Genomic DNA, 25,656 nt, shown 5'->3' on the forward strand with positions numbered 1-25,656 from the left:
GAAGCTAGAGTGCTGTCTATCTGAAATTGATGCAGCACTGAAACTTTATGCTGAATGAAGTTTATATTGGGACTAGTAGGTTTACAAACCTTAGTTTGAATCTCACCTGGTTACTAAGCTGTAAGGTCAGTGCCTGACATACTTCCATGCTCATCATGTTAGGAAACTTGATGTATTTCTTTCTTTGAGCTGCTGATATGCATACATGAGTTTTACTGTACCTTGCAATTTTTGTATTGGCCACTAGGGCGGCACAGTGGCGCAGTGGTTAGCACCGCAGCCTCACAGCTCCAGGGACCTAGGTTCGATTCCGGGTACTGCCTGTGCGGAGTTTGCAAGTTCTCCCTGTGTCTGCGTGGGTTTTCTCCGGGTGCTCCGGTTTCCTCCCACAAGCCAAAAGACTTGCAGGTTGATAGGTAAATTGGCCATTATAAATTGTCACTAGTATAGGTAGGTGGTAAGGAAATATAGGGACAGGTGGGAATGTTTGTTAGGAATATGGGATTAGTGTAGGATTAGTACAAATGGGTGGTTGATGTTCGGCACCGACTCGGTGGGCCGAAGGGCCTGTTTCAGTGCTGTATCTCTAATCTCTAATCTAATAATCTAATCTAATCTATCCTGCTTTTGAAAAGTGACAGCAAAGCCATTTACTGATGGGTTGATCATCTCCTCTTTGGCAGTAAAGATCCTATTTGGGCAGTCTCAACCCAGTTAAGTGGGAAGTGCGAGTCCATAACTCAATCCTGTCCATAATTAAGTGCTAAACCGGCATTCTATTGATGGCGGGTGTTGGAAATGGAAGTGTTTCCCTATTTATATATTTATCTTGTCAAGTCTGCATTCATCAGACACGCTTGGTTATTGATGCACAACAGTCTTTTGGAAAGACGCTACCAATCATTTACCTGCAGACTGAAATTCACATGCAATTACAATTGCCCTCAAATGTTCCCCCTGTTGTTTACAAACTGAATTTGCCAACAATGAGCGTGCAGCAGCCTTAAAGGAACAGGCTGAGTTAGCAGCTACGTGCTCCAGACACTCAAAGTAGTTTCATGGGAAATCCACTAGTGTTTTTGCAAGAGTACAAAATAAATACAGATAAGGGAAATAAATTGACCCATCTTTACTCATGCTTGACAAGTGAAAAAAAACACTTCCTCTTTCTCATCTAACAATCTTAGACTTGGGTTTTCACTTGAATTACTCTATCTGAAGGCCACTTTGTGTTTATCACTCTGTGTATAGTGAAATCACATAGGCTCTAAATTGTTCTTGCACCAGAGCTAACCAGTGTTCCCTGTCAACCAGGTCTAGTCACTCTTTGAGGAATCACTCCAGATTTATCTTAGACTAGACATTTAATGGTACAGATAGTTTCCTATTCAAGACTAAATCGCTCAAGTTTCTGCAGCCCTTGCTCATAACTCAGTGCTTGGATACCAGAGATCAGCCTGGTGAATTTTCTCTCGACCTACTGCATAGCTTGAGTATTTACCTTGTATTTGGTGATCATAACTGAATAATAATTAAGGTGCATTGTGACTAGGGCACTTGTATAATTTTAGCATGATCTCTTCCAGTGTGTACTCAACTCGTCTAGCAATATATTTCAGCATTTCATTTGCTTTTTGCAAGGACATTTGCTGCTGACATTCCTTTATGAATGTTACATGGATTAGAGGCACCCAAGAGCAGGGTTTATGTACAGAACTTCACTGCTGTTGCTATTTGATGAGGTTCTGCTCCATAAATTGGAAGTGTGGTGGGGGGCAGGTGTTCATGGTTACCACATTCAGCCCACTATTGATAAATATTATAGGATTGGGCAATTCAATAGAAAATACCCTTTTAAGATCAGTCTTTTCAGCGAAGCAGGAGAGATTTTTATCTTCTGGGTTACATGAACTGTGGGTTCACTTTTTCTTTCAAGTGCAGCACAAGAATCTACAAAAGTCTGTTTCCATGTAAGTGGCTGCACTTTTGTCCTTTTTCCCATTTGGAAAGTTTCACCAGTACCAATCTGCCATGAGATGTCGATATTTGCATGGTATGGTGGCTGCACTCAGTGTGAGGTTTGCTCCATTGTCAAGCAGGGGAATTGAAATTGTTATTGGCACCTCTCCCGTGCATGAATTGGAAAACAATGGAATTCAGTAAGAATATAACCATGTTTGAGAAATAATGACCCAGTGATAATTTGATTCTGTTAGAGTGGATAAAATGTAAACTTGAGATTCCTTTTTTACAGATTTAAACCACAGTGGTTTGGGATCGCATTATGAAAATTCTCACTGGGGACCTGTCTCTACCAACAGTGACTCTTCTACAAATTGGGATAAAGTTATTGTAGACGGGTCCGACAAAGAAGCCTGGCCTTCAATCACTGGCAGTGACCCAGAGTTAGCTTCAGAATGTATGGACGTTGACTCTGCTTCAAGCTCTGGGTCAGAGAAGAACCTCAATATCATGGCTTCGGGGAGCACAGTTGGTGACAGTGATGGCAACAGAACAGGCAATGGAAATGTTTCTTCGAGCCAGTTTGTGGTTGGAAATGTCAGCAATAATGTAGGAAATGGAAGTATTAACGGGCCTTGGGGAGGATCTCGAGGCCCTTTGTCAAGCACATGTCAGGGTTCTGCAGAAAACTTAGATGGTAAACCAGAAAGTGGCCATTGTAAACTGAATGCTTGGGGCAGCATAGGTTCCAAATCAACTGGATCCTTGAATCCAAATGCCAATCTAGGTGGCTGGCCCGTTTTGGAAAATGATGGAAATACTGTGCAAGGACCTGTGCCAGGTAGCGATTCTGGCACCAATGTTCAACGTAGCACTGTAGGTCAAATGCTGAATAATCAGAGTGTTAATATGGGACTATCAGCTCATGGTTCGTGGGGAGGACTGCAGGAGAATTCTGATGCAGAAGTTACTGGTACAAGGAACGTTTCATTCAGTGGACAACCTCAAAACCTTAACACTGAAATGAATGGACCAAATAACACTACTAACCCTTTGACCTCTAGCTTACCAAACTCTACTTGTTCAATGCAGACAAATGAACTGCCTAAACTTACAGGGCCTGGGGCCTGGGGTGTACCCTTAGGAATGAGCACAGTAAACCCATCTCAGCTTCAGGCCTCTTCAATTACAAATGGCACTTCTGTTTCTCAACTTGGCAATGGAGGAGTTAGTGAGGGAATGAACAGTGGGTCTTATGGTACGACTTGGGGTACACCCGGCACTAACTACTCTGGAGAAAAATGTCCAGGCTCAAGCAGTAATTTGGGGCAAGCTAGTGGTGACACTGTGAATGCAACTCTAGCACAATCTGCTATTAATGGTTCTGTGAGTACTGCTTACAAAAGTAATGGGGGAAGCAATAGAGGGGGAGTTGCGTGGGAATCTGGTGTGGTCAACTCTCACAATATGGCTTGGGGGGCAGGGAACATTACAGGCTCCGGAGGGAATCGAAGAGTGTGGGGAAACCCAGCACCAAATGCAAACACCGGCACTAGTGTCTCAAATGGGGAATGGAACAAACTGCCTAACAATCAACATTCCAATAATGGTCTAAATGGAAGTGGTAATAGGAAGGGAACAAATGGATGGAAAAGTCTAGATGATGCTCTTTGTGGCCAGAATCAGAATTCTGCTCTGTCTCAGTCAAGTGAACAGAACAATATGTGGGTCAAAACTCCGTCAACTTCAGGTACTGCGGACAGTGAGGGGAGCACAGAGAGCACGGGGAGTCGCCATGATAGAATGAGTGTAGGAAGTGGTGATGGCAATAGCCGACGTGGTGAGAAAAGGAAACCTGACCAACCGGGAATGGTCCAAAATATTCTGAGTAGAACTGACTTGGACCCACGTGTCCTGTCCAATACAGGCTGGGGGCAGATTCCAATCAAACAGAACACTGCCTGGGATATTGAACCTTCAGCGAAGAGCGAGAGAAAAACTGACAATGGAACAGAGGCCTGGGGGGGTTGTGTTTCTCAAACTTCGAACTCAGGGGGGTGGGGGGATGGGCCTGGCCCTAACAGTAATGATACCTCTTCAGTATCTGAGTGGGGAGATCCAAAGCCTGCTACAGTCTCTTGCCACACAGGGTGGGGAGACACCAAAGGCTCAAGCAGCCAAGGGGGGTGGGAGGATAATTCTGCTGCTACAGGAATGCTAAAGAGTAATCAAACATGGGGAGGTAATAAAGAGGAGAAATCAGCTGCGTGGAATGATGCACAAAAGGTCAAACAGGGATGGGTTGATGGGCAGAAATCAAACCAAGGTTGGGCAATGTCTGGAGCTGATGGATGGGGAGAGAATTCAAGGGGTGGCCAGTGGGGGGAATCACAGAAGACTAGCTCAGGTGGTTGGGATAATGACAGCGATAGATCTGTGCCTGGGTGGAATGAACCTGGGAGACCAGGCACAGGCCGAGGCGCATGGGCAAGTGGCAACAATTCAAACCCCAATAGTACTACAGGATGGAGAGAGCCCGCCAAGCCTGTTCAGTCCCAGGGCTGGGGGGAGCCCACCAAGCCTGTTCAGTCCCAGGGCTGGGGGGAGCCCACCAAGCCTGTTCAGTCCCAGGGCTGGGGGGAGCCCACCAAGCCTGTTCAGTCCCAGGGCTGGGGGGAACCCACCAAGCCAAGTAACTCTGCAGACTGGAACAAGCCACAGGACAGTAATGGTTCTTGGGGAGCTGCACCTCCTGCAAATAAAGCTTCTGGCTCCGGTTGGCTGAATGGTCCAATGCCAGCTCCATCAAAAGAGGAGGAACCTACAGGCTGGGAGGAACCTTCTCCGGAGTCAATTCGACGTAAAATGGAAATCGATGATGGTACTGCCGCTTGGGGGGACCCAAGCAAATACAACTACAAGGGTGTGAACATGTGGAACAAAAACGCACAGAGCAGTGGTCACAATTCAGAGCAGCCAGCACAGGTCCAGCCTCCGCCAACACTGCAGCAGACCCCACCACAACACCAACAGCAGCTGCTGCAGCAAATGCCACCGCCAAGTGCCATGCAAAACAAGGAGAACAGTGGCTCCGGTAAGTTTATCACTCTGCTTTGCAGCTTCAGAAGTGAGAAACAAAAGGGTGAAATTTGAGGTTCTGATTTTTTTTGGTTTTGTCGTATATTTGGAAATGTCAGTTCGTTAGAAACTGCCCTGTATTTAGATGCAGCACTGTGTGCCTGTGTATCTGTTGTGTACATATGTTTATTTAGTAACTCCTGTTTACCACCTTGGATCGTGCTGTCAGATGTGTTCAGAGATGACAGGTGTGCATTTGTAACGAGGGTGGATTCTTTCTGTCAGGTTATTTCACGTGAAGTCTTTGTACTTCATCGGGACCTAAAGGCAGCAGTAGGGTTTTGAAATTTTTGACTGCTTTTACCTTCCAGTAGAATTAATTGTGTTTTTGGGAGTGTGTAAGTGGGCTTTTTAGTTGGGAGATTAATGACTAATAGATTTAGGAGAAAGTGTTTAATTTTCATTGCACACCGTGATAGTGTGTGAGCCTATTGTACAAATATGGTGACTAGATGAGGTGGATGGAGGAGTTTGTTACTGCTAAATTGGGTGGATTTATTCAGCCAAGCAGGCTGTCCAATTCATCAAATACTCAAGTATTGTCTCTCTCTGCTGTTTCTGTATAGGGCAAGTGACCTCAATGTGTCTTCGTAGGTAAATGTAGGAACCAACAACAGGTCGAATAGGTAGTGTTTGAGGAGTTAGGGTCCAAATTAAAACGCAGCCCATCAAAGGTAATAATCTCTGGATTGTTAGCTGAGTCACATGCCAATTGGCATAGGGTCAAGCGGACAAAGAGTGGTGTGAGAAGGGGTTTTGATTCATGGGGCAATGGCACCAGTACTGGGGAAGGAAGGAGCTGTTGCATTGGGATGGGCTGAGATCAGTATGCTGACAAATTGTACAAATAGGACTGTGAGTAGGGTTTTAAATTAAAAAGGCGGGGTGGGGGGGGGGGGAAGGCGGTGCATTAGAGGTCAGATGAAGGTAGATTTAGAAATCTAAAGAGAAAAGTTGAGGCAATAGAGCAATGTTGTGATTTGGGGAAAGACACGCAGAGGGGACAGTGTTAAATGGTAATAGTGCATCAGCGAATAAGGTCTGTGCAAAGAGTAATAGTAAAAAAAATTTAAGGCTCTGTATCTGAATACGTGAAGCATTTTGTAATATAGATTAACTAGTGGCAGAAATAGAGATAAATGCTTTAGATCTAATATAAAAGCAAAATACTGCAGATGCTGGAAATTTGAAATAAAAACAAGAAATGCTGGAAATATTCGGGTCTGGCAGCATCTATGGAGAGAGAAGCAGAGTTAACGTTTCAGCTCAGTGACCTTTCATCAGAACTGCCAAAGGTTAGAAATGTAATAGGTTTTAAGCAAGTAAAGTGGGGGTGGGGTAAGAGATAACAAAAGGGAATGTGTTAATAGGACAGGGTCACACAGAATAACTGACCAGAAGGTCATGGAGCAGAGTGGACGGCACAGTGGCGCAGTGGTTAGCACCGCAGCCTCACAGCTCCAGGGACCCGGGTTCGATTCCGGGTACTGCCTGTGTGGAGTTTGCAAGTTCTCCGTGTCTGTGTGGGTTTTCTCCGGGTGCTCCGGTTTCCTCCCGCAAGCCAAAAGACTTGCAGGTTGATAGGTAAATTGGCCATTATAAATTGTCACTAGTATAGGTAGGTGGTAGGGAAATATAGGGACAGGTGGGGATGTTTGGTAGAAATATGGGATTAGTGTAGGATTAGTATAAATGGGTGGTTGATGTTCGGCACAGACTCGGTGGGCCGAAGGGCCTGTTTCAGTGCTGTATCTCTAATCAAATAATCAAAAAAAGGTAAACAATATGTTAATGGCGTGCTGAAAGACAAAGCATTAGTGCAGAGAGGATGTTAATTGACATAAAAAAGAACAGCCCTGGCATAAAAGAACAAACATGAAAAAAAACAGCGGGCAGGCACATGGTTAAAAAAAATGTTGAAACAACAAAGTGACTCCTGACAACGCAGTGGCCTGCTGACTTCATCAGAGTGCACCAAGCTGTGTACATGCGCAGCTACATCTTGCCGGGACTAAGCTGCACACGTGCGGGATGACTTCATCGAGTATCCGCGCCTGGTCCATCTTCGCGCATGCGAAGTATCCAGCCCCCCCCCCCCCCCCCCCCCCAAACTTGGCTAGAGGAAGCGGCTGAATGGGAGACTTTGAGGCTGGAGCTCGATCCCAGTCACTCGCTCCCGCCCCACTAGCCGCTCTCCCCCCTCGGCAACTCGCTCCAGGCCTCGATGTTTTCTCCCCTCAATCCTCGCTCCAGACTGCTTTGCTTCTTCGGGCGGTGGGTGGAGACTGATCCAACATGGGAGCAAGTGGCCAAGAGGAGGGAAGTGGTGCGGCCTGGAGTGGGGAGCAACCGATGGACTGACTGGAGAGCGGGGAATAATCGGCCAGGGAAGTGGGCGGGGAGTAGCGAGGTCTGGGGCGGGAGCTGGTAGCTGCGTTCGGCTGAAATCAGTCCCAGTCAGTCATATGAACGAATCACAATAACGAATTGGCAGCTCATTTTATACATTGCCCGATTTTCTTTTCCATCGATCGGGGTGCCAATTCACTATCTTCCAATGGAAATTCAATCATAAAATTCCTTATGTATTTCATCGGATTACTGGATTATTAAATGGAACTGAGGATTAAAGTTAGTATCCAATAACTACATAGCATATTACTGAGCTTCCATCCAACTTAATGTAAAGTTAATTTCCTGGAACGATCTAGCCATAAGCATAGAAACATAGAAAGTAGGAGTAGGACCTTTGAGCCTGCTCCGCCATTCAAAAAAGATCATGGTCTAATTCAGTACCCTGTTCCCGCTTTTTCCCCATATCTCTTGATCCCTTTGGCATTAAGAAATATATCTATCTCCTTCTGAATATATTTAATGATTTGATCTCCAGTGCCTTCTACGGTAGAGAATTCCACAGGTTCACCACCCTCTGAGTGAAGAAATTTCTCTTCATCTCGGTTCTGAATGGCATGCCCTATATTCTGAGACTGTGACCCCTGGTTCTGGACTCCCCAGCCATCAGGAACATCCTCCCTGCATCTAGCCTGTCTAGTCCTGTTAGAATTTCATAAGTTTCTATGAGATCCTCTCTCATTCTTCTAAACTCTAGTGAATATAGGCCTAGTTGACCCAATCTCTCCTCCTACGTCAATCCTGTCATCCCAGGAATCAGCCTAGTAAATCTTATTTGCTCTCCCTCCATGGAAAGAACATCCTTCCTCGGATAAGGAGCCCAAAACTGCACACGCTACTCCAGATGTGGTCTCACCAAGGCCCTGTATAACTGCAGTAAGACATCCTTGCTCCTGTATTCAAATCCTCCTGGAATGAAGGCCAACATACCATTCACCTTCCTAACTGCTTGCTGCACCTGAATGCTTGCTTTCAGCGACTGGTGTACAAGGGCACCCAGGTCTCTCACCTCGCCCTTTCCCAATCTATCACCATTCAGATAATCTGCCTCTGTTTTTACAACCAAAGTGGATAACCTCGCGTTTATCCACGTTGTACTGCATCTGCCATGCATTTGCCCATTCACCCGAATCACATTGGAGCCTCTTTGCATCCTCCTCACAGCTCACTTTCTCTCCCAGCTTTGTGTTGTCTGCAAACTTGGAAATGTTACATTTACTTCCCTCACCCAAGTCATAAATATATATTGTCAAAAACTGGGGCCCAAGCACTGATCCCTGCGGTACCCCTCTAGTCACTGCCTGCCATCTGGAAAAAGACCCGTTTATTCCTACTCTGTTTCCTGTCTGTCAATCAATTCTCAATCCATGCCAATATATTACCCCCAATCCCATGTGCTTTAATTTTGCACACTAACCTTTTATGTGGGACCTTATCAAAAGCTTTCTGAAAATCCAAATACACCACATCTGTTGGTTCTCCCTTATCTATTCAACTAGTTACATCCTCAAAGAACTCCAGTAGAGTTGTTAAGCATGATTTCCCTTTCGTAAACCCATGCTGACATTGCCCGATCCCGTTTATGCTTTCCAGGTGTTATGCTATCACATCCTTTATAATAGACTCTAGAATATTCCCCACTACTGATGTAAGGCTCACTGGTCTGTAATTCCTTGTTTTTTCTCCCTCCTTTTTTAAATAGTGGAGTTACTTTTGCCACCCTCCAATCTGTAGGAACTGCTCCAGAGTCTATAGAATTTTGGAAGATGACCACCAATGCATCCACTATATCTGGGGCCACTTCCTTTTGTACTCTGGGATGTCGATTATCAGGCCCTGGGGATTTGTCAGACTTTAACCCCATTAATTTACCTAGCACTTTTTTTTTTACTAACACTGATTTCCTTCAGTTCCCCTCTCTCATTAGACGCTTGGTTTCCTAACATTTCTGGGAGGTTATTTGTGTCCTCCTTTGTGAAGACAGAACCAAAGTATGTGTTTAATTGTTCTGCCGTTTCTTTGTTCCCCATTATAATTTCCCCCTTTTCTGACTGTAAGGGAACTACATTTGTCTTCACTAATCTTTTTCTCTTCACGTATTTATAGAAACTTTTACAGTCAATTTTTATGTTCCCTGCAAGTTTACTCTCATACTCTATTTCCCCCACGTAATCACCCTCTTTGTCCTCCTTTGCTGAATTCTGAACTGCTCCCAATGCTCAGACTTGCTATTTTTTCTGTCAATTTTATATGCCTCCTCTTTGGATCTAATACTATCCCTAATTTCTTTTGTGAGCCACGTTTCTGGTTTTTTTCTTGTGCCAGACAGGAATGAATAATTGTAATTCATGCACTCGTTCTTTAAATATTATCCATTGCTTATCCACTGTCAACCCTTTTAATAAAGTTCCCCAATCTACCATGGCCAATTCGTAGTTTCCTTTATTTAGATTCAGGAACCTAGTTTTGGATTCAACTACTTCGCTCTCCATCTTAATGAATTCTATCATGTTATGGTCGCTCCTCCCTAAGGGTCACCGCACAACAAGATTGTTAATTAATCCTTTCTCATTGCACAATACCCAGTCCAGGATAGTCTGTTCTCTAGTTGGTTTGTCAACGTATTGGTCTAAAAAATGGTCACGAACACACTCCAGGAAATCCTCCTCCACAGTATTATTGCTAATTTGGTTTGACCAATCTCTATGTGGATTAAGGTCACCCATGATTACAGTTTTACCCTTATTGCATGCGTCTCTAATTTCCTGTTTAATGCCATCCCTTACATCTCCACTACCGTTTGGGGGCCTATAGACAACCCACACCAACGTTTTCTGCCCCTTGGTGTTTCTTAGCTCCACTATTTCATTGATTTTCTCCTTTACTAACAATGCTACCCCTCCTCCTTTCCCTTTTTGCCTGTCCTTCCTAAATACTGAATACCCTTGGATGCATTTTCTGTGATAAATTGAGCAGCGCCATCTTTAATCCTGGCAGCTGTCTGAACATCGCAGACACTGACGTTCCATTTGCGCATGTGCAAGTACTGCACCACTTCGTGGTTGTGTTGTCAGCAAACGCAGCCTTGAAACAAACTAAAATAAAATAAGCAAAAAAGTAAAAATAAAAAGGGGGCCCGTCATGCTCTGAAATTATTCAACTCATTGTTCAGTCTGGCAGGCTGTACTGTGCCTAATCGGTGAATGAGATGCTGTTGCTCGAGCTTCCGTTGATGTTCACTGGAACACTGCAGCAAACATAGGACAGATATGTGGGCATGGAGAGCAGGGGGGTTGTATTTGCTTAAAATCTATTACATTCCTAACCTTTGCCAGTTCTGATGAAAGGTCACTGACCTGAAACGTTAATTCTGCTTCACTCTCCACAGGTGCTGCCAGACCTGCTGAGTATTTCCAGCATTTCTTGTTTTTATTGCTTTAGATCTAATTCCCGTTATAGAGACATGGTTACAAGGTGACCAAGGTTGGGAAATGAATATTCTAGTGTATGCAACATTTTGAAAAGGCAGACAGAATGGAAAAAGAAGAGTAGCCCTGATAGCTGAGGGTGACAAGAGGGCATTAGTGAAAAAAGATTTTGGTTCCGATGATCAAGAGGTAGAATCAGTATGGTTGGACATTAGGAGTAACAAGGATCAGAAAATGCTGTTAAAAGTAGTTTATAGGCCCTCGAACAGTAGTTATACTATTGGACTGAGCATTAAGCAAGAAATAACCGGAGCTTGTAACAAAGGCAATGCAATAATTGTGGGAAACTTTAATCTTCTTATAGACTGGACAAATCAAATTGGCAAAGGTAGTCTGGAAGATGAGTTTGTAGAATGCTTTTGTGACAGTTTCCTGGAATAATATGTGGTGGAACCAGCTAGGGATAAAGCTATCTTTGATCTAATATTGTGCACTGAGGCAGGTTTAATTAGTAATCTCCTAGCAAAAGATCCTCTGGCGGCAAAAGGTGATCATACATTAAATTCCATATTAAGTTTGAAAGTGGCATACTGCAGTCCTAAACAAAAATCTTAAACCTAAACAAACGCAATTACATAGGTATGAGAGCTGGCTACAGTTGATTGAGTGTATGGTGGTAAATAAGCAGTGGGGATAAATGTAAAGAATTCAAAATATTCAACAAAAATGAATTCCATTTAAAAAAAAAACTCAGCAAGAAATATCCATCTGTGGCTGACTAGAGGCTTAAAATGTTGCAAAGAATAGTAGTCAGCCTGAGGATTGGGAGTGTTTTAGAAATCAGCACAGAGGAACCAAAAAGTTTGAGAGAAAAAATAGAATGAGCGCAAACTAGCCAGGAATATAGAAACCGATGGAAAGAGCTTTTATAAGTATGTAAAAAGGAGAGTAGCCCAAGTAAAAAAAATTTATCCCTTTGAGGCAGAGACAGGAGAAATTATCATGGGGAAGGAAGAGATGGCAGAGTGGTTAAACAAATATTTTGTCTGTCTTCACAGTAGAAACAAACTACATATGAGAAAGAGGTAACTAAGGGGCCAATTAGAGTGAGGAGCTTAAGGTAATGAATATCAGCAGAAGAAGAAAAGTATTGGAGAAACTTAAGGGACTAAAAGCTGAAAATCTCCAGGACCTGATGGTCTACATCCAAGGGTTCTAAAAGAGGTAGCTGCAGAGATGGTGGATGCACTGGTTATGATTTTTCAAAATTCCCTAGATTCTAGAATGGTCCCAACAGATTGGAAGTTAGCAAATGTAACTTGGCTATTCAAGAAAGGAGGGAGAGGGAAAATAGGGAACTTGTAGGCCTGTTAGCCTGACATCAGTTGTTGGGAAAATACTGGAATCTATTATTAAGGAAGTCTTAACAATGCATTTAGAAAACCATTGTATGATCAGACAAAGTCAACATGGTTTTACGAAAGGGAAACTCTTGTTTACAAATTCAAGGTTTTTGAGGGTGCAACTCGTAGAGTAGATAAATGGGAACCAGTGGATGTTGTATACCTGGATTTCCAAATGGCGTTCGATAAGGTGCCCCACAAAAGCCTAAGGCACAAGATAAGGGCTCATGGAGTTGCCGGTAATATATTAGCATGCATAGAGGATTGGTTAATGGACAGGAAGCAGAGAGTATGGATAAACGGGGCATTTTCAAGTTGGCAATGGAGTGCTGCAAAGATCAGTGCTGGGGCCTCAGCTATTATATAATCTATATTAATGACTTAGACGAAGAGACCAAGAGTAATGAATCTACTTTTTGTTGATGATGCAAAGTTAGGTGGGAATAAGAGGATGCCAAGAGATATAGACAAGTTAAGTGAATGGGCAACATGGTGGCAGATGGAGTATAATTTGGGGGTGTGAGGTTATTCATTTTGGTCGTAAGAATAAAAAAGCAGAATATTTTAAAAGGCATAAAACTTCTAAATGTTAATGTTGAGAGAGACTTGGGTGTACTCATACAAGGAACACAAAGTGAGCATGCAGGTACAGCAAGCTATTAGGAAGGCAAATAGCATGTTGGGCTTTATTGCTAGGGGATTGGAGTAAAAGAATAAGGAAGACTTCTACAGTTGTTCAGGGCCTTGGTGAGACCACACCTGGAGTACTGTGTGCAGTCTTGGGTCTCCATATCTAAGGAAGGATATACTTGCCTTGTAGGCGGTACAGCGGAGGTTCACTTTATTAGTTCCTGGGATGTTAGGGTTGTCCTATGATGAGATGCTGAGTGAACTGGGCCTGTACATTCTAGAGTTTAGAAGAATGGGAGGTGATTTCATTGAAACATAAAAAGGTTCTGAAGGGGCTTGACTGAGAGGTGGTTTTTCTGTCTGCTGAATCTAGAACATGGGGGCACAGCCTCAGGATAAAGGGTCGATCATTTAGGACTGAAATTTCTTCACTGAAAAGGTTGCGAATCTTTGGAATTTTCTACCCTAGAGGGTTGTGAATGCTCAATTGTTGAATATGTTCAAGACTCGGAGAGACAGATTTTTGTGTCTCGGAATCGAGGTATATGGGGAGCAGGCAGGAAAGTGGAGTTGAATTAGAAGATCAGCTATGATGGTATTGAATGGCAGAGAAGACCCGAGGGGCCAGATGGTCTTCTCCTATGTTCCCGCATATACTTTTGGAATTGGGTGTCAGTGGCTTGGGGGGTGTTCTGGTTTCAGCAGAAGCACAGGGAATCGACTTGATGCATTTACTCTTAATCTGTTTCCTTAATCTGGTCCATTTGTGAACCTATGATGCAGTGGGTTCCTCGAGCATGTTGTTTATATTGCTGATAGTGGGTGACCCGCATTAAATGCTCAAGATATCATGGGAACTATGAAAATAGATTTGTATACTATTTTATTGACTTCAGTAGGAGCTACTCTTGACTCAGAGACATAAGCTATACACTGCCATCTCTTTGCTACCTTTCTTCACTTCTGCTTTGGGATTGCTGGTGGGATAGCTTGTTAATCTTGCTATGTAAACATGCCTATGTAACTTGATTTTCTCATTGTGCGTCTGTTTGTGTGTGTGGTTTCACTTTTGCTCCAGACTTAAGCCTATCATTTCTATTTCCTTTTTTTTCATCCCCCTCCCACTACTTTTTTCCTTTTCTCTTTATTCCTCCTCGACACACATTCTCCTGCTGTGATGCCTCTTTTTTTATTTCTCACCTCTTGGATACTCTGGCTTCCCATATCCCTATCCCAACCCTTCAGCACTCCTCAACCTTCCTTATCCAGGCTTTCAAATCTCTCCATGGCCTCCCCGCTTTATCTCTGTAAAGTCCTCTGGCCCTTTGACCCTCTGAAATCTTTGGGCTCCTCCAGTTCTGGCCTCTTGCGCATCCTGGACTTTACTTGCTTCACCATTTCTGGAAGTACCTTCAACTGCCTAGACCCTAATCTCTGGAATTCCTTTGCTAAACCTCCCCATTTCTCCTCCTTTAAGAGACTACTTAAAACCTATCTCTGACCAAGCCTTTGGTTATCTATTTGTTCTAATATCTGCTTTTGTGACTTGGGTGTCAAATATTATAATACTCCTGTAAAGTGCCTTGGGATGTTTTGCTATGTTAAAGGTGCTATATAAATGCAAGTTGTTGTATAATTGATAGTGGGTTCAATTTCAGACCACGGATAGATGGCATCGTTTGAGATGTGTTTCTAACTGAAATGGTGTGGTAATGTATGTTGGAGGCTGATGGTTGTAGTTAGGTCCAAATCATAGGCAGTACCAGTAGAACAGCTGCACACAAGATTTGCGGCTATCCACTCTGCTTGCAGTTTTGCTGATGACTCAGTATCGTGAATATGGATGATCTTGGGTTCACTTAGGAACATAGCAGGAGCAGGCCATTCAGCCCATTGAGTCTGCTCCACCATTCAATGCGATCATGGCCGATCATCCACTTCAGTGCCTTTTTCCCACATTATTCCCATATCCCTTTTATTTTTTTTAATTTCTTGCATGGGATGTGGGCATCGCTGGCTAGGCCAGCATTTATTGCCCATCCCTGATTACTCTCGAGAAGGTGGTGGTGAGTTGCCTTCTTGAACCGCTGCAGTCCATGTGGGGTAGGTACACCCACAGTGCTGTTCGGAAGAGCGTTCCAGGATTTGGACCCAGCGACAGTGAAGGAACGGCAAAATAGTTCCAAGTCAGGATCGTGTGTGGCTTGGAGGGGAACTTGCAGGTTGTGGTGTTCCCATGCATCTGCTGTCTTCTTCTAGGTGTAGAGGTCGCGGGTTTGGAAAGTGCTATCTAAGGAGCCTTGGTGCATTGCTGCTGTGCCTCTTGTAGATGGTGCACACTGCTGCCGCTGTGCGCCGGTGGTGGAGGGAGTGAATGTTTGTGGATGGGGTGCCAATCAAGCGGGCTGCTTTGTCCTGGATGGTGTCAAGCTTCTTGAGTGTTGGTGCTGCATCCATCCAGGCAAGTGGAAAGTATTCCATCACACTCCTGACTTGTGCCTTTGTAGATGGTGGATAGGCTTTGGGGAGTCAGGAGGTGAGTTACTCGCCATAGGATTCCTAGCCTCTGACCTCTTGTAGCCACGGTATTTGCTATTCCAGTTTGGTTTCTGGTCAATGGTAACACCGAGGATGTTGATAGTGGGGGATTCAGCGATGGTAATGCCATTGACTGTCGAGGGGAGATGGTTAGATTCTCTCTCATTGGAGATGGTCATTGTCTAGCACTTATCAACCTAAGACTGGATATTGTTTAGGTTTTGCTGCATTTCTACACTGCTTCAGTTTCTGAGTCGTAGCAAATGGTGCTGAACGTTGTGCAATCATCAGCGAACATCCCCACTTCTGACTTATGATTGAAGGAAGGTCATTGATGAAGCAGCTGAAGATGATTGGGCCTAGGACACTACCCTCAGAAACTCCTGCAGAGATGTCCCAGAGCTGAGATGATTGACCTCCAACAACCACAATCATCTTGCTTTGCTCTAGGTATGACTCCAGCCAGCGGAGACTTTTCCCCTGATTCCCATTGACTCCAGTTTTGCTAGGGCTCATTGATGCCATACTTGGTCAAATGCTACCTTGATGTCCAGGGCAGTCACACTCCCCTCGCCTCTGGAGTTCAGCTATTTTTGTCCATGTTTGAACCAAGGCTGTAATGAGGTCCGGAGCTGAATGGCACTGGCGGAACCCAAACTGAGCAGGTTATTGCTAAGTAAGTGCCCCTTGAGAGCACTGTTGACTTTACTGATGATTGAGAGTAAACTGATGGGGCGATAATTGGCTGGATTGGATTTGTCCTTTTTGCAGTCTTCAGTACTATTGCCAGAATATTGTCAGGGCCCATAGCCTTTGCAGTATCCAGTGCCTTCAGTTCATTTCTTGATATCATGCAGAGTGAATAGTATTGGCTGAAGACTAGTATCTGTGACAAAAACAAGAAATGCTGGATTCACTCAGCAGGTCTGGCAGCATCTGTGGAACTGACAAAGAAGGGTCCGAAGAAGGGTCACTGACCCGAAACGTTAACTCTGCTTCTCTTTCCACAGATGCTGCCAGACCTGCTGAGTGAATCCAGCATTTCTTGTTTTTGTTTCAGATTTCCAGCATCCGCAGTATTTTGCTTTTATACTAGTATCTGTGATGCTGGGGACTTCAGGAAGAGGCAAGATGGATCATCCACTTGGCACTTCTGGCTGAAGATTGTTGCAAATGCTTCAGCCTTATCTTTTGCACTGATGTGCAGGCACATTGGTGAGGGCAAGGTCAGGTATATTTTCCCTCTTGGCTCCCTCACCACTTGACGCAGGCCCAGTCTAGCAGCTATGTCCTTTGATTCGGCCAGCTTGGTCAGTAGTGGTGTTACCTAGCCACTCTTCATGATGGACATTGAAGTCTTTCACCCAGAGTACATGAGCTATTAAGGCAGATGACCAAAAGCTTGGTGAAAGAGGTAGGTTTTAAGGAGTGTCTTAAAAGGTGGAAAGGTTTAAGGAGGGAATTTCAGAACTTAAGAACTAGGCAGCTGAAGTTACAGCCACCTATGGTACAGTAATTAAAATCAGGGATGCACAAGAGGCCGGAATTAGTGGAGCACCGATATCTCGCAGGGTTGTGAGGCTGGAAGAGATTGAAGAGTTAAGGGAAGGGGTTTGTGGCGTGGCCATGAAGGGATTTGGGAACAAGGATGAGAATTTTTAAATTGAGGCATTGCTTAACAGGGAGCCAGTGGAGGTCAGAGAGCAAAGGGGTGATGGGTGACCGGGATTGGGTGCGAATTTGGACACGGGCAGCAAGTTTTGGATGACTTCGAGTTTACAGAAGGTATAATGTGGGGGGCTAGCCAGGAGTGCATTGGAATCGAAACAAATAAAAACAAAAAATGCTGGAAATACTCAGCAAGTGAGGCAGCATTTGTGGAGAGAGAAGCAGAGTTAACGTTTCAGGTCAGTGACCTTTCATCAGAACTGGCAAAGGTTCGAAATGTGCATTGTAATAGTTCTGTCTGGAGGTAACAAAGGCCTAAATGAGTGTTTCAGTGGCTGAGCTGAGGCAGGGGTGGAGTTGGGCAATATTATGGAGGTGGCAGTAGGTGGTCTTTGTAATAGCGTGGATATGGGGCTGAAAGCTTATCTTGGAGTCAAATATGACGTTGAGGTTGTGAAGTCTGGTCCAGCCTCAGACAGTTGACAGGGAGAGGGATGGAGTCGGTGGCAAGGGAGTGGGATTTGTAGCAGGAGCTGAAGATAATGGCTTCATTTTTCCCAATATTTAATTGGAGGAAATTTCTGCTCTTCCAGTACTGGATGTCAGGCAAGCAGTGTCATTAGTGTGATTGATGCATCGTCTCACAAGTGGCAAAGTGCAGTCCACTTGTGCAATTAACAGAAGACCAGGTATCTTTTATGTCCTGGTAGAGTTCAGCATAACCTGCTATAACCAGTGTTTGTCCTTTTGTATGATTGACTTTTTCTTCAGTGAACAGCATCGTGTCTGGACTTTCAAGCTAGTACAGCAGATCAGCGAACCTCCAAAAGAGAAAACTGATCAACAATATGGGTTATTCCTGACATCTGTCTCTTCTCTTTACAAATGTTTATATTGTCAGCATTTTCTGTGATTTTAGACTTGCAGCATTCACTTTTTTATTTGACAAGTGAGTAACTAACAGTCAGTGAATTGGAAGAGTTGGCAGAGAGGCTAATATTAAAGTGGGTCAGTGAACCATTGCAGAGCAAGCAAGCAGAAGGGTGAGTGAACTGACTAGGACAAGACGCAAACAGTAAATAATATCTCCCGCTCGGGAGTGAAAGGCTGATTGTTAGTCACGTGATTCATCAGTGGCTGGGAGAGGAATTGATTTAAGAAACTGCAAGGCATCAAGATAAGGAGATAAATGCTGAAAGGAACAAAGCAAATGATGATGAGCAGGTTTAAGTGGAAGGAAGTTTCAAGAGATTAAAGAAGTTCAGATGGTTACTCATTGCTTATGCAGGTCAGGATGTGGAAGGAAAAGCTGGTAAGGAGCCAGAAAAGATATATAGACAAAGCAGTAGAGTGCGAGAGAATAGGTGATTCTAGCTGATGGGGATACAAACCGACTGGACTGTGAATTTCCCATTTGTAACTAGAATTCAGCATATTGAGGAATAATTTGTGACCAATTGATAGTAGCAGGTGGAAAATCAGTAGTGGTCGACCATGTAAGAGTTAATAACACAGGAAGAAATCCTATATTTGGGGGTAGGTGGGAATGTTGAGTGATCAGTTCAGCCATGAACTTATTGAATGGCGGAGCAGGCTCGAGTGGCCTACTCCTGCTCCAAACTCGTATGTTCGTACCCAGTGAGGCCGAGAAAAGCTGGCTAGAAGATTAATCTTAAGATTTCAGAGTTAAGTACAGTGCAGGCTATCATAAATACTGCTTTATAGAGCAAGCACATGGTCTCCCAAAATGCTCATTTCTCTTGCCATTTTTAGCAGTGGCCTGTCATTTGAAGTATGGAACTAGAACTCTGCAGTATGTTGATGTTCTAGAACAGAAACAGGCGTTTGTGCTGAAAGGAGGTCATTGGGCATATCTCCTGTCTTCAGCTTTATACTTTTGGGAACTATAGGTTTTTCAGTTCAGGAGGCGATTAAACCCATTAACTTCAAGCTGGTACAGGCTCACCCATTCAAGCCAATTACCTCAATCCCATTTTGCTGAGTGCTGTGTTTCTCTTTCCCCCCCGTGCATTAATTTTTCATCCTGTTTATCTAATTCCCTCTTAAATACCATGATCAACTTCAGCCACTTGATAAAGCACTTTATATTCTAATAACTTTAAAAAAAAATCCTTCTAAACTATTCCTTTAAGCGTCTACTGCTAGTTGAATTTTTGCCTCCTTTGTTACTGATTCACTGACAGAAATATCTCTGTTCTCAAACTCAGTGTTGGATTCCCTTATTGCAACAACTTGTATTTATATAGCACTTTTAACGTAAAACATCCCAAGGTGTTTCAGAGGAGAGTCATAAGCAAAATTTGAGCACCAAGCCACTTAAGGCAATATTAGCGCAGATGGCCAAAAACTTAGTCAGAGGAGCTTCATAAAGGAGGAAGTGTGTTAGACAGAGGGGTTTAGGGAAGGAATATCAAAGCTTAGTGCCAAAGACACTGCCACCTATGGTAGTGTGATTCAAATCGGTGATGCTCGAGCCAGAATTAAATGAGTGCAGATCTCTCGGAAAATTGTGGGGCTGGAGGAGATGATGGAGTGCGAAGCCATGAAGAGATTCGAAAACAAAATCCACTTGTATTTATATCGTGCCTTTAAAGCAACAAATGTCCCACAGTGCTTCACAGAGGCATAATAAAACAAAATATGACACCGAGCCACATGAGGTATTAGGGCAGGTTAAAGGCTAGGTCAAAGAGGTACGTTTTAAGGAATGCCTTAAAGGAAGAGAGCGAGGTGGAGAGATTTAGCGGGGGAAATTCCAGAGCTTAGGGTAAGGCAGCTGAAGGCACAGCCACCAATGGTAGAGCGATTTAAAATCGGGGATGCCCAGTAGGCTGGAATGAGAGATATCTCTGATTGTGGGATTGGAGGGGGGAAACAAAACCAAGACTTGTGCTTTTCATGACCACTGGACATCTTGACGTTCTTCACAGCCAATGAAGTACTGTTTTTGAAGTGTAGTCACTGTTGTAATGTAGCAGCAGCCAATTTGCACAGAGCAAACTCCCACTAACGCCAATGTGATAATGACTCGATTAATCTCTTTTTTGTGATGTTGATCGAGAGATAGATATTGGCCAGGACAGTAGGGATAAATTCCCTGCTCCTCTTCGAAGTATTACCATGGAATCTTTTACATCCGCCCAAATAGGCAGATAGGGCCAACACGGTTTAAAGTATCATCTGAAAGACGGCATCTCCAACAGTGCAGTACTCCCTCAGTACTGTACTGGAGTGTCAGCTTTGATTTTTGTGGGACTGGAACCCAGAACCTTGTGGTTCAGAGGTGTGAGTGCTACCAACTGAGCCACGCCTTACTTTAGGACATGAAATTGCAGAGATTGGGTGGGGTTGGGCGTTGGAGGCATGCTATGGAGGGATTTGAAAATAAGGATGAGAATTTTAAAATCATGGCATTGGTTAACCAGGAACCACTGTAGGTTAGTGAGCACAGGGATGATGGGTAACTGGGATTTGGTGCATGTTAGGATATGGACAGCAGAGTTTTGGATGATCTCAAGTTTACAGAGGCAGCTGCAGAGTTGGGTTATGTTATGGAGTTGGAAATAAGTCACCTTAGTAATGGCACAGATATGTGGTTGAAAGCTCATCTCAGTCAACTATCACACCAAGGTTACAAGCAGTCTGTTTCAGCCTCAGTTGCCAGGGAGAGGGATGGCGTTGGTAGTGAGGGAGCAAAGTTTGTAATGAGGGCCGAAGACAACAGTTTCAGTCTTCCCAATATTTAATTGGAGAAAATTTCTGCTCATCCAGTACTGGATATCAAATAAGTAATCTGACAATTTATAGACAGTGGAGGGTCAAGTGAGGTGTTGTCAGCCTACATGTGGAAAATAGTTTTCGGATGCTGCTGCTGAGGGGTAGCATGTAAAGGATAAATAGGCTAGATCCTTGGGGAGTGGCAGAGGTAACTGCAGGAATGGGAAGTGAAACCATTGATGACAGGTAAATAAGAACAAAGCCAAGTGAGTGCAGTCCCACCCAACTAAATGAACGTGGAGAGATGTTGGAGGAGGATGGTGTGATTAGCTATGTACAAGGCTGCAGACAGGGCGAGGAGGGATAGTTTGCCTTTATCAGTCACATTAGATGTCATTTGTGACTTTGAAAGCCATTTCGGCACTGTAGCGGGGCGGAAACTTGATTGGAGGGATTCAAGTTTGGGGTTCCAGGAAAGATGTGCACGAATTTGGGATGACAACACATTCAACTACTATGGAGAGAAAGGGACACTGGCGATGGGCTGGTAGTTTGCAGGGATAGAGGGGTCAAAGGTGTTTTTGCGGAGAATAGTGATGACAGATCTGAAGAAGAGACGAAAACAACCTGAGGAGAGACCACCATTAATGTCAGCTGATGTGTGAGCCAGGAAGGGAAGTTGGATGGTTAGTAGTTACGTGGGGATAGGGTTGAGAGAGCAGGAGGTGGATCTCATGGAAAAAGGAAAACGAGGATGGGAATTTTAAAATTTAAGTGTTGCTTAACGAAGAGCTAGTCTAGGTTAGTGAGCGCAGTTGATGGGGTGGGGGGGACAAGGGGGCGCGGGCGGAAACGGGACTTACTGCAGCTAAGGTCAGGGGCGACCAAGTTTTGGATGACCTCAGGTTTACGAAGGGAAGAATGTGGGAGGGTGGCCAGAGTTAGTTGGAATGGTGGACAAAAGTAATATAGGCATGGATGAGTGTTTTTAGCTGTAGATGAGCTGAGGCAGGGCCAGAGTCAGGCGATGTGGAGGTGGAAATAGGAAGGCTGAGATTTTTTTTTTGTTCATTCATGGGATGCGAGAGTCACTAGCAAGGCCAGCATTTGTTACTCCTCTTAATCCCCTTGAGAAGGTGGTGATGAGCTGCCTTGTTGAACCACCGCAGTCCATATGGTGTAGATGCACCTACAGTGCTGTTAGGAAGGGAGTTCCTGGTTCCTAACCCTGTGACATTGAAGGATCAGCGATTATAGTTGCAAGTCAGGATGGTGTATGGCTTGGAGGGGAATTTGCAGGTGTTGGTGTTCCCATGCACCTGCTGCCCTTGCTGTTCTGGGTGGTAGAAATCGTGGGTGTGGAACGTGCTGTAGAAAGAGGTTTGGTCAGTTGCTGCAGTGCATCTTATATATGTTACACACTGCTGCCACTGTGTGCTGATGTGGAAGGAGTGAATGTTGAAGGAGGTGATTGGGTGCCAGTCAAGCAGGCTGCTATTGTCCTGGATGGTATCAAGCCTCTTCCTCATCCAGGCAAGTGGAGAGTATTCCATCACACTCCTGACTTGTGCCTTGTAGATGGTGGACAGGAAGTGAGTTATTTGTCTCAGAATTCCCAGCCTCTGATCTGCTCTTGTAGCCACAGTATGTGTATGGCTGGTCCAATTAAGAGTCTGGTCAATGCTTACCCACAGGATGTTGATGGGGGGTGGGGGGAGGGGGGATGGGATACGGCATTTGTATTGCCATTGAATGTGTATAAAACCATGAGGGACATGGATAGGGTAGATGGGAAGAAACATTTTCCCTTAGCGGATGTGTCAGTAACCAGGGGGCATAGATTTAAGGTAAGTGACAGGAGTTTTAGAGGGGATTTGAGGAAAGATTGTTTTCACCCAGAGGGTGGTTGGAATCTGGAATACACTGCCTGAAGGGGTGATAGAGGCAGAAACCCTCACAACATTTAAGAAATATTTAGATGAACACTTGAAATGCCATAGCATACAGGGCTACGGGCCACGTGCTGGAAAATGGGATTAGAATAGATAGATGCTTGATGGCTGGCACAGACACGTTGGGCCGAAGGGCCTGTTTCTGTGCTGTTTAACTCTGACTCAATGAATGTCCAGGGTAGATGGCTAGATTCTCTCTTGTTGGAGATGGACATTGCTTGGCACTTGTGTGGTGTGAAAATTACTTGGCGCTTATCGGCCCAAGCCTGGAATGTTGTCCAGGTCTTAATGCATGCAGGCACAGACTGCTTCAGTATCTGAGGTAGTGTGAATGATACTGAATACAGAATTCATCAACGAACATCCCCACTTCTGACCTTATGATGGAGGGCAGGTCATTGTTGAAGCAGCTGAAGATGGTTGAGCCGAGGGCACAACCCTAAGGAACTCCTGCAGTAATGTTCTGGGGCTGAGATGATTGGCCTGCAACAACCACAACCATTGAGAGCTCTCTTTCTCCCCCCCCCCCCCCCCCCCCCTCCATGTCGAGGGCAGTCACTCTCAGCTCACCTCTGGAATTCAGCTGTCGTCCATTTTTAGACCAAGGCTGTAATGAAGTCTGGAGCAGAGTGGCCCTGCCGAAACCAAATTTGACCCTGAGCATCGGTGAGCAGGTTATTGTTGAATAAGTGCTGTTTGGTAGCACTGTCGACAATACCTTCTATCACTTTGCCAATGAATGAGAGTAGTCTGATGGGGTGGTATCTATCCGGATTGGATTTGTCCTGCTTTTTGTGGGCAGGACATGCTTGGGCAATTTCCCATTTTGTTGGATAGATGCCAGTGCTGCTGTTGAACTGGAACAGCTTGGCTAGGGCCACAGCTGGTTCTGGAGCACTAGTCTTCAGTACTACAGCTAGGATGGTGTCAGGGCCCATAGCCTTTGCTGTATCCAGTGCCTTCAGCCGTTTCGCTATCATGTGGAGTGAATCAAATTGACTGAAGACTGGCATCTGTGATGCTGCAGGCCTCGGGAGGAGGCCGAGATTGATCATCCACTCGTACTTCTGGCTGAAGATGCTTCAGCCTTGTGTTTTGCACTGATGTGCTGGACTCCCCCATCATTGAGGATGTTTGTGGAACCTTCTCCGTTGAGTTTTGTTGTCCATCACCATTCACAACTGGATGTGGAAGGACTGCAGAGCTTTGATCTGATCTTAGTTGTGGGATTGCTTTTCTCTGTCAGGTGCTGCTTCCACTGCTTAGTATGCAGTTGTTCCTGCGTTGTAGCTTCACCAGGTTGGCACCTCATTTTTAGGTTTGCATGGTGCTGCCCCTGGGATGCTCTCCTGCACTCATTGAACCAGGAATGATCCCCTGACTTGATGGTAATAGTAGAATGAGGGATATGCCAGGCCATAAGGTTATAGATTGTGGCTGAATACAATTCTGCTGCTGTTAGCCCACAGTGCCTAATGAATGCCCAATTATAAGCTGCTAGATCTGTTTTGAATCTTTCCAATGTAGCACAGTGATAGTGCCAAACTACACAATGGAGGGTATCCTCAGTGTGAAGACGGGAATTCTTCTCCACACGGACTTTATGATGGTGCAGTTATGTGGTCGGAAGCTCATCTCAGTTCAGTATGAGAGCAATGTTGCGACCAGTCTGGTTCAGCCTCGACAGTTGCCAAGGAGAGAGATGGAGTTGGTAGCCAGGGAATGAAGTTTATCGCGGGAGCCAAAGACGATGAATAACACCAGAGGTGACTGTGCAGGTGCAGCAAGCGATGCCATTGCAGGTGATGCTCAGGCCAAAGCCAGTGAATACAGTCTGTTTTTCACGTCATTCATTATATGTTCTGATTCCTATCCTATATTGAGAAATCTGTATTTTTTTTCATGAAGACTGTGATAATGGGATGGCCAAATATGTTAAGATTGATGCTGAGATTTAAACCCCATATCTTGGCAAAACCACTAGCGTCTAACTCTGCAACACTATCCACACTTGAGCTATCAGCTGACTGCACTTTCCGTCTTCACTAGTATCCCAAATGCCATCCTACGTAAATTCCAACCTAACCAAAACCTTGTTGCGTGCACAAAATCCTGATTGTCTATTGCCACCTGTTCTCACCAGCCTCCAGTAGCACCTCCTTCTACAATGCATTGAATTTCAACCTTTTGCCTTCATTTACAAATCTTTCTATGGCCTTGCTTCATCCTATCTCTGCAGCCTCCTCCAGCCATGTCTATTAGGACATCCCCTGCATTCTTTTGACCCCCACCCCGCTAACCCAGTTTAGGTGTGGAGTCCTAAACCCCTCCATCTTGTTTCTCTGCTTGTAGATTCATTCAGCACAGAAAGAAACTATTTGGCCCATTGTGTCTGTGCTGGCTCTATGAAAGAGCTATCCAATTTGTCCCACTCACGGCTTTTTGCCCATAGCCCTGCAATTTCTCCTTTTCAAGTATATATCTAATTTCCTTTTATTACCATTGAATCTGCTTTCATCATGTTTTCAGGCAGTGCATTCCAGATCATAACAGTATTCTCGTTTTAAAAAATAAAATTCTCATCTACCCTGGATTTTTTACCAATTACCTTTAAATCTGTGTCCTGATTACAAACTCTCCCTGCCCTGGAAATAGTTTCTCTCTATCTAACCAAAACCCTCAATTTTGAACATATCTGTCAATTCTCTCCATAACGATCTCTGCTGTGAGAAAAATAATTCCAGCGTCTTAAGCCCTGTACTCATCTAAAACTTGCAGCAAAAAAAA

At 44.4% G+C, this 25,656-nt stretch overlaps 1 protein-coding gene across 5 annotated transcripts in view; it reads left to right on the top strand.

Annotated features, from left to right (window-relative positions):
* Positions 1 to 25,656, top strand: part of LOC137383332 (trinucleotide repeat-containing gene 6A protein-like) — a 193,173-nt gene that overhangs the window by 108,238 nt on the left and 59,279 nt on the right. For all 5 annotated transcript variants that reach the window (XM_068056022.1, XM_068056025.1, XM_068056024.1 and 2 more), the window contains one exon: positions 2,255 to 5,056. In XM_068056022.1, coding sequence (XP_067912123.1) covers positions 2,255 to 5,056 — 2,802 coding nt within the window. The remainder of the gene's footprint in view (positions 1 to 2,254; positions 5,057 to 25,656) is intronic.

The sequence above is a fragment of the Heterodontus francisci genome, chromosome 24, assembly GCF_036365525.1.
Source record: "Heterodontus francisci isolate sHetFra1 chromosome 24, sHetFra1.hap1, whole genome shotgun sequence".
In the NCBI taxonomy this organism is placed as follows: domain Eukaryota; kingdom Metazoa; phylum Chordata; class Chondrichthyes; order Heterodontiformes; family Heterodontidae; genus Heterodontus; species Heterodontus francisci.